At 41.5% G+C, this 10000-nt stretch overlaps 1 protein-coding gene across 2 annotated transcripts in view; it reads left to right on the top strand.

Moving 5' to 3' along the window:
- Positions 1-4993, top strand: part of LOC138955126 (uncharacterized) — a 6507-nt gene extending 1514 nt beyond the window's left edge. Inside the window, exons 2-4 of one of the 2 annotated variants that reach the window (XM_070326800.1) lie at positions 1-63; positions 1995-2144; positions 2454-4993. The exon at positions 1-63 is cut by the window's left edge and continues 24 nt beyond it. In XM_070326800.1, coding sequence (XP_070182901.1) covers positions 1-63; positions 1995-2144; positions 2454-2683 — 443 coding nt within the window. In that variant the 3' untranslated portion in view covers positions 2684-4993. The remainder of the gene's footprint in view (positions 64-1994; positions 2145-2453) is intronic. The other variant, XM_070326801.1, reaches the window with a different exon arrangement.
- Positions 4994-10000: the final 5007 nt, after the last annotated feature.

The following is a 10000-nucleotide window of genomic DNA, read 5'->3' as shown; positions in this document are numbered from 1 at the left end:
TTGGCCTCGCTTTGCTGCTTGTTACGGCAATACTAGGCGTCGTTTTTTGTCGGAAATCCAGGGGTAAGTTTTAAGAAACAGTATCGTTTTCATCCATATATAAATAGATGAACGGGAGAAAGTACAGCAATGAAATTAAGATATATGATGGAAAATACACAAACAAAACAAAACCACTGTATCATACAAAACGGGCTTGTAGAAAACAAAGACGCTGATCGACATTACGATTGGTACATATACTGAAAGGCATAAATTCTGCAAATAGTGCATTGAACGATTTTGCTCTCAAACGAAAATCAAATTGAACCTGTAATTTGTAGTTGACATCTTGAGTGTCGGAGCAAATGTTTAACGCTGTCAGCGTGCGCTTTGCAGTATTGCCGATCCAGCCACAGCTCACTGTGCTAATAAAGACAATGGGCTGAACGGGAGACAATAACGTAAAAAAGATAGTGTATGGCCCTATAAAATGCAACTGGCTGTTTGGCTGTATCAGATATCGCAATCATGCCACGACTTGATGAAGGAGAGAGACAGCAAGCGATTGGGATGCTTAGAGCTGGCCAAAGCATTGAACGTGATGAACACTGAACGTTTTCCGAAATCATTGCGCTTGGACTCAGTCACTTTTTTAAAAAAATTGTCATTTCATGATGTTCTATTCAAAATCAATAAAGCGAAGGTTTATAAACACTAAAAGAAAACATTCACCACTGAGTTGATTTTTTGTGATTTTTTAAAGTTCAGTTTGCGGAATTTATGCCTCTCGGTACAATCCCCAGCAAGCTACGTCGCTACTACTACTACTACCACTACTACTACCACCACTACTACTACTAAGTACTACTACTACAACAACTACTACTACTACAACTACTACTACTACTACTACTACTACTACTACTACTGCTGATGTTGCTGTTGTTGCTGCTGCTGCTGCCTCTGCCATATTTACTGCGACCTCTGCTGTGATCTATAATAATGATGATGCGTGTGTCATTGCTGCTGCTACTTCAGCTCTTGCAAAAAGTCCAGTTGAGTTTGATCTTGTAACATTTACAAAAATAAAAACGTCACGCATCACAGGAAGCAGCGAGTATGGTCTTAATCCCATTGGTTTAGTAAGGACGTATGTCAGTTTGTGAGCAAATCGTCTTTTAAACAAATGCTAAGTTATTGGAACGTTTAATCTATAACGATACAAACAAACAATAAACATACAATCACAGTACTTCGACCCAAATATCTCTCAAGTGGACACACAGACACACATTTAATTATGATACAGAGAAGGAACTGATCTTAGTCCATGACGGGCGCTGTGGCGTGGTGGTAAGACGTCGGCCTCTTAATCGGAAGGTCGAGGGTTCTAATCCCGGCCGCGGCCGCCTGGTGGGTTAAGAGTGGAGATTTTTTCCGATCTCCCAGGTCAACTTATGTGCAGACCTGCCAGTGACTTAACCCCCTTCGTGTGTACACGCAAGCACAAGACCAATTACGCACGGAAAAGATCCTGTAATCCATGTCAGAGTTCGGTGGGTTATAGAAACACGAAAACACCCAGCATGCCTCCCCCGAAATCGGCGTATGCTGCCAGAATGGCGGGGTAAAAACGGCCATACACGTAAAAATCCACTCGTGCACAAAAACATGAGTGAACGTGGGAGTCTATGCCCATGAACGAAGAAGAAGAAGAAGAAGAAGATATTAGTCCATATCACTGGCAAGAACGATTCGGCCAGTCACTGATTAAAGGAGCTTTTCTGAGCTAGGTGCATGGTCTGTATTATACGTATTTGTCTGTCTGTCCACTTGATAGACTTTTGGGTCGAATTACTCTGATTGTTATATTGTGTGTTTTTTTCATAAATTAAACGGTCCTATAGCTTACCATGCTTGTAATTCATTCTATATTCTTTCGAGAAATAAACTTGGTCATGAAACCAAGCAACAATGTCGATGCCAACCAATACGTAGGTATATCATTTCAGCGTGTGCCCCTCGCTCAGCAAGACAAAGTCCGGCCAATGCTGTGACTTTCAGACCGGTCCCTGCTCGTGAACAACAAGACCGCGGCGTTGTCGTCAGTGACGAGAGTCATCACGCCTACATTGAAGTCATAGACGATTCGGGTGAACCAGGTATATGGTCTTTTTCAAGATTTTAGTTCAAAACAAATGACCAACAACACAAACATAAAAGCCAATCCTCTGGAACTGGGGATCGAGGTAGTGAGTAACTTGAATACATGCAAACGACAAACATCTATGGGTAGACGGACAGACATACACTGGGACATGGACTGTTGACGCTATACATCAGAGACAGACACGATACGCGACTGGTTCCAACGGAACAAGCTTAATTGCAACATCACTTAAATGCCTTTCTGATAACAGAAGCTCCGGACAATTAGATATCAGACAAAATTGCATATGTTGTACACACAGGTGCCTCAGCGACTGGGAAAACATCATCCCATGAAGCGGCAGACAGCGAGTCTGATGGGTACCTCCAACCTTACACCTCTCCCATGTCTGGTGTCAGTGGTCATTGTTACTCCAGTCTTGCAACACGCCGTACCAAACCTGACGACTATCTCAACCCCATCCAACCAGCTTCTGAGTCAAGAGCTGCTGCAAGGACAACACACTCTGATTCGCCATATGAAATTGCTTAAAGCCACCGTCCGTATCCTGTAAACCAATAGTTTCTGATCACAGACACCGTCAGGGTCTTATACACATTACAAACATCCGTTTGTGTGAATGCTTATTGCAAGAACATTTCAGCTGCTTTCCACGGGGAGCATGCCTTTTTTCAAGAATGTATTTCGCTTCTATACTACCCGTCATAACAACACTAAGCAGATGCGTGTCTGATAAGGCTGTTGATTGTAAAACCAAGTATATGACTGAAAAGGCCATTTATTCACCTACCTTGTGCAGAAAACAGAGTGAGTGTACATAAAGTATTGGCATTACAGTGGATCCTAAAACACAGACACCTCCCAAAATCAAATTCGCAAAATCAAGGTTCCCGCGATGAAATCGAAAAAAAATCAGAACAACTAAATCGAAACATGTTTAGCATGTCATTAGACAGAACAATCACATCTGCACCCAAAACAACCAGTTGTGTTGATATATCTTGTCTAACATGGACGCTAAGGCATGCTGATCGGTATAGGTGTCAATCCTCTCAGAAGGTATAAAAGGCAGTAACTGTTATTGAAGCCGTTTAGCGGGTAATGAGACACAAAATGATACATGTGTGTAACTCGTTAACGCATTGTCTTCACACTTTCAGTGCTTTGCTCTAACACATGTGGTAAACTACATGCGGAATTTCAAGTCATGTAAGACATTAGGTCTTCGAAAGTTTGAAGGCAATGCGTTAACAAGTTACTCAAATGTATCATTTTGTCTCATAAAAACTTTGAAAACCGCAAACGATTCGAGGCCATGCATGAACAAAGGAAGTCACACGAGATCCCGATGGCCCATGGTTGTATTAACCACAATGATTTGTGTGTGGTTTACATGAACTATTTAACCACTCACAAGATGGGGGCGGGGACCTAGCTCTGTTGGTAGCGCGCTGGCTTTGTAGCCAGTTGCTCGCTATCAGCGTGGGTTCGATCCCCACGTTCGGTGAGAGATTTATTTCTCGGAGTCAACTTTGTGCAGACTCTCTTCGGTGTCCGAACACCCCCGTGTGCACACATGCGCACGAAAAAGATCCCACGTTCACAGCGAAAGTCTCAGGGCTTGGAAAACATGAAGACACGCATGCATCATCTCTCGTCTCTGATTATCATGATCGTATTTCGATACTTTGACGAGACAAACCCAATGCTGGTGTGTCGAAGAAGACAGCCACAGCGGGCTTGTTCGAATCAACGTATCACACCATATCTTCAGCGTATTACCAATACATGTCCCAATATAGACCAGTTGGTCCAAGAGGACGTTAAACCCTAGTAGTCAGTCACTCACATGATCTGAATGTGTCATTTACTGTTTTAATGTTTTTGACTGCTATTGCGAGTGTGGTTCATCATGTTATTATTGCTGTTTTTGTGAAATAATTCCATCGGTCTGTTATACACCTCTTGTGAGACGGAATTGGGCTTAATGGCTTATGTCAACAAATATATACACACCGACTGGCTCATCACAACGGACAACATGCCTTTGACGTTGTTGTAACCAAATTATGCATTTCTCCCTGTGCTGTCTTGTTAAAAGGTTTGCTCAGCCAATGTATTATTAGTCATGTCAATATGTAGATACCTGTAAATAAGTAAGAATGTTGGATCCATTCCAGTGCGATGTGGCTGACACAGAGCAAACAAAGAAGCATCAGGAACCAACTGATGGAAACCAATGTTACTCCGATTCAAATGTGGACTTCATATTGTGTAATATTCTCGTGCACGTTTTCTTTATTTGAAGAAAACAGACACTGGGGAGAGAAGCCTATTCTATTGATGTAATTACAGTGTGCTTTCCTTCATTCTCTTTTAAAGACATTGAAAACAAGTTGGCGTTGTCCCAGATTTTGACAACACATGACAGTTTTTAAACTATATGTTAAGTTTCCTTATTAAAATATGCGCTGTTTCGCTGTTGTGGCCATACACTGTGGCGTACTTGATGGTGATGATACTGGTGTCTCTATAGAAGTTTACATTTGCTGATGCATGGAATACCTGCAGCTTATGTTGAAGGACACGTTATTCTCTGTTTTGTATTGCTGTACATATTGTCGCTGCTTTTCGTTTGACTTCCGTGTGATATAATGCAATACAAGCATTTATTGTTGTATCGGTCCTTTTGTCAAAACACTGTTGCTCTTTCATTTTATTTTCTCGATACTTGACGAGATCACAAACAAAAGATGGTGATATTAAAAGGACACTGAATATATTGTCTATTCTGAATACTGATGCTGTTGTCGTATAATAATCACAACATCATGCATGACTCTGTACGTGTGTATATCATAGAATACCATGTGTGAGTGTGTGTGTGTGTGTGTGTGTGTGTGTGTGTGTGTGTGTGTGTGTGTGTGTGTGTGTGTATGCGTGTGTGTGTGTGTGTGTGTATATATGTGTGTGTGTGTGTGTGTGTTTGTGTGTGTGTGTGGGCATGCGTGCGTGCGTACGTGCGTGCGTGCGTGCGTTTATGGTTGGTTTGTGTGTGTGTGTGTGTGTGTGTGTGTGTGTGTGTGTGTGTGCGTGTGTGTGCGTGTGTGTGTGTGTGTGTGTGCGTGTGGGTGTGTCTGCGTCATTCTCTCTGCGGCTGCCTGTCTGTCTCTCTGTCTCTCTCTCTCTCTCTCTCTCTCACTCTCTCTCTTTCTCTTTCTCTCTCACTCTCCGTCTGTGTGTCTGTCTCTCTGTCTCTCTGTCTGTTTCTCTTTCTGTCTGTCTGTGTGTGTGTCTGTGTGTCTGTCTGTCTGTATGTCTGTCTGTCTGTCTCTTTCTTACAAAAAAACAAAAGATAAATAGATGAATCAATGAATGACAAAATTCACAAGTCGTCAATCAAAACAATCTATTAATCCTTTAATAGAAGAATGCATCTATGCATACACAGAAACAAATGTAAACATTACACAACGTTATATTGTAAACTCCCGCGACTTTCTTTGTTTAGTAGGGCACTTACTGAGGTCGAGGCTTGCCATGTCAAGCTTGACATCCATTTATTCGGCATGTCTGTTATCGTTTGCTATATTAGAACTAACTCAGAATATGTTACCATAATGTGGACATTAAAAATGCCGCGCTTGACCATATTTAAGGAACATGAATTGCAGACAAAGAGTGTAGTAAACTACATTAATCAATACATTCATGTTAGATACATGGAAACCCCATTTAACACCGCGCCTATAATGCGCATAAGGAAACAAATGGCATTCTCCTTCCTATCTGCAATACACATGTCGAATTTGTGTTCCGTTTGTTTATGCTGTGGGATTCTGTCGTTGTCTCACTATGCATGTCTTTGCCATTATCTGTGGATATTACTGTCACGGTAACTGTCTGCCTGCAAGTTTGTTCGTCTGTCCGTCACAGGGCCGGACTACCGGGGGGGTTATGGGGGATGCGCACCCCCCCCCCCCCCCTAGCCTAAACATGTACCTCACTTATTTAAAACATTTTGTATTATTGTTTATTTTATGCCGTTTCATGCAAGGAGCGACCATTTTCCTATCTCAGAATATGACCTACCCATCAGCTTCAGGGGGCTTCGCCCCCTGACCCCCACAAGGGGCTCTGCCCCTTGACCCCGCCAGGGGGAACATCCCCCTGGACCACCGCTGGCAACCCCCCCTCCTCTTAGCCTAGTCCGGCCCTGCGTCAGTATGTTCATGTGCCTGTGTGTCTGTTGATGGTTGTCCGTCTTTCTTTCTGTCTCTGTCTCTCTCTGTATCGCTCCGTCTGTCTCTTTGTCTCTGTCTCTGTCTCTCTATTTCTCTGTCTCTGTCTCTGTCCCTGTCTCTCTATTTCTCTGTCTCTGTCTCTGTCTCTCTATTTCTCTGTCTCATTTTCTCACTAAACAACTAGACAAAAACACCAGAACATAACCTCAACGTTTCACGATTTAAATGTCAATAATGAAATTGTTGAAAAAGGTCGACCATCATAAAGTATTGGGAGTGATCATCCATAACAACCTGTCTTGTTCACACCACATCGAACAACTTTCTAAAGTCATGTCCAAGAAAGTTGATCTCCTATCTATAATTAAGCACTTCCTCAATTTGGAAGCCAGGAAGTTATTCGTTAATTCTTATATTCAGTCGATTATTGATTACGCATCAACCTAATGGGACTCGGCAAGTGATAATTCATGAAAACAAAAACATTAGATTACACAAACGAGCGCTCGTGGTAGTCTTATTAAAGAAAACAACCCTGTGTGAGTTAGACTATAAATGTAGGCATTCTCCCTCTGAAGAAAAAACTAGGCTATGATAAAGGTACCCTTATGAGCAAAATTATCACTGGATGTGTACCTGAAACACTACGTGCCAAATTTACCATGAGGAATTCACGCCAATCTATGAGATTGAACACTCCTATTCCTCGGATTGACTTGTTTAAGTCCAGTTTAGTTTATTCAGGTAGCAGTCTCTGAAACTCTCTTCCGACCTTCCTGTGGCAAACTACCAGCACAAATGTTTTTAAAAGCAGATACTACGTATTTGTCTTATTTCATGGAGTCAAAATAAATGTTATTTGTCTTAAAAGGTATTCATTTTGTTTGTATTCAACATGCCCGTCCCTCGTTTTTGGTATAATGTACACAGACCCCTTTTCTGATGAAGGGACTTAAAAACAAACAACCATTTATAGATGTGTGATGATCTATGCAAATATGTCTTGCTTATTTGATTGATTTCCTTTTAACTGCAATGTATGGCTTATGTTGCGTCAGTGTGCTCTGCTCTATACCACACAATTCACATCAATGAACTCATAATTTTCTTCTATACAATGCTTGTGTGTACATATGTATAATGTGTTCCTTCTGTATAGTTAACTGTTAACATGTAGATGTTTTTGTTTGTTTAGTTAGTCCCTCTTTAGGGTGAGGGCTGGATGTAAAAATGCAGACCGCAGCTTGATCTATTACCCTCGTTAAATAAATAATTTTCATTGTCATTGTCATTCTCTCTCTCTCTCTCTCTCTCTCTCTCTCTCTCTCTCTCTCTCTCTCTCTCTCTCTCTCTCTCTCTCTCTCTCTCTCTCTCTCTCTCTCTCTCTCTCTCTCTCTCTCTCATACGTGTACAATGTATGTATTGAAAATGTTATATTTCCTACCGTTTTTAAAACTGCCAAAGTAGTACCACTGCCTAAAACTAGGGATGCGTCGAACCCCAACAACTTTCGTCCAATTTCTGTCTTATCGGTTTTATCCAAACCACTTGAAAAGCACGTCCACCAGCATTTACTTCAGTATATGGAGATCTGTAAGCTTTTTCACCCGTCTCAATCTGGGTTTCGTCCAAAACATTCTTGCCATACTGCTCTTATTAAGATGTGTGATTCTTGGCTGTCAGCCATAAACCGGTCTGAAATAGTGGGCACTGTCTTCCTCGACTTCAAGAAAGCTTTCGACACAGTGGACCATACTACATTACTTTCAAAGCTATCCGCGTATCTCCCTAAGTCTCCATTTCTAGCCTTCTTTCGTTCTTATTTAAGTGATCGAAAGCAATATGTCCTTCTTAATGGGAAACTGTCTACTACAGGTCGTGTCACAAGTGGGGTTCCTCAAGGTTCCGTTTTTGGTCCACTTTTGTTTTGTATATTCATTAATGACTTGCCATTCCATATTTCTGATCCTCGTGTTATCAATGACCTTTTTGCTGACGACTCATCTGTGTACACTTTCTAAAAAAATCTGAACTTGTTAGAGTCATCACTTCAAAGAAGCCTCGATGAAATGTTTACTTGGTGTAACACTAATACTATGATAGTTCATCCTGCAAAAACCAAAAGTATGGTAATCACTTCTAGACAGAAACATCAGCTGGCCCCACTTGTTCTAAAGCTTAACCTTGGATCATCACCGATTGAGCAAGTGCGTGAACATCGGGTTCTAGGAGTCACAATATATTCTGAGCTAAACTGGAAATGTCATTTAAACAATATAAACAAAACGCTGTCGAGAAACATGTTCTTATTCTCGCAGCTACGATATTATGTCGACACTTCAGTTCTTAAATTATTTTACCATGCACACATTCTTTCGCATTTAAGCTATGCTTCTACGTTATGGGACAACTGCAGTGATGTTCACATGATCAAACTGAATTCTCTCCATCGTCGTGCAGTTAAACTTATGATACCTAACTCATCTGTCACTACTGACGAAAAACTGAAACTGCTTGGCCTCCTTCCGTTGAACCAGCAGCTTAAACTGAATAAATCATTATTCATGTTTAGAGTTATGAACAAGGAAGTCCCAGAGTACATTCTGTCGCTGTTTCAAAAAGCAACCAACAGGTATGGTTCTAGTAAATTCATTCCACCTCGCCCCCGACTAGATTTGTACAAGTCTAGTCTTGCATTTTCAGGGTCATCAGTGTGGAATTCACTTCCATCAGTCAAAGCCTTTAAAAAGCAAATACACAGACATTTGTTTCAAATCTGATTCCAAGTGGAGCGTTCCACTGTTATCGTAACCTAGTGATGATTCAAAATGGGTTTACTCCGATCTATTAAACCGTCCTAATGTTATCATACATAGAGAATACTACATGGCTTGCTGTGTCGTACCATTTTTACATGAGTTGTTTTTTTAAATAGTGAACTGCGAGCGAAAGCGAGCTGTTCACTATTTGAAAAAGCAACGAGTGTAAATCTGGTACGACACAGCAAGCCATGTAGTATTCTGTTTATCCTACATTATATACTTCTGTGCCAGATCTAACTAAAAGTCACCGACAGCGCTATTGCCTTTGGATCAACCCGCTTTAGAACTTCAAACCACTTTACTCAATTTGACATTCATTCCTCCGCCATGACACACACTCTCAAACTAGGACAAAGTAGTTCGCCTTTGTTAACACTGTTAAGTTTAATATTGAACATTGATTAAATAAATTCGAACAACGAAATGATGGTCACTTCAAAATATACCAGATAAAAAGAAAAGCAGTGGCCACAGGATAAAAGAAACCAAAAGGAACAACAACAGCAAAGCATATCCTTCCGCGATAGGATGACAGTCAAGTCGGAGCCAGGCGAGTCGACAACTTTCAGATGGTCACTTCTCGGTTTGGTGACTGGACAAATATTGGTTGATGTTGATGGTACCAACGTGCACAGGCCTTGCAAACAGTGTTGTTAGCGTTTGCTGGGATGTGATTGTGGCAGTGGCAGTGGAGACGGCTGGAGTTGAAGTGGCCGTGCGAATCCAATGTGTCGTCTGCCGACACTGGCGACAGCTCCGAGACCGGTGCAGTGCCGTTTAGC

Source organism: Littorina saxatilis, unplaced genomic scaffold (assembly GCF_037325665.1).
Source record: "Littorina saxatilis isolate snail1 unplaced genomic scaffold, US_GU_Lsax_2.0 scaffold_712, whole genome shotgun sequence".
Lineage (NCBI taxonomy): Eukaryota > Metazoa > Mollusca > Gastropoda > Littorinimorpha > Littorinidae > Littorina > Littorina saxatilis.
The sequence above is the reverse complement of the archived record's forward strand: the minus strand, read 5'-3'. Positions and strand labels throughout refer to the sequence as shown.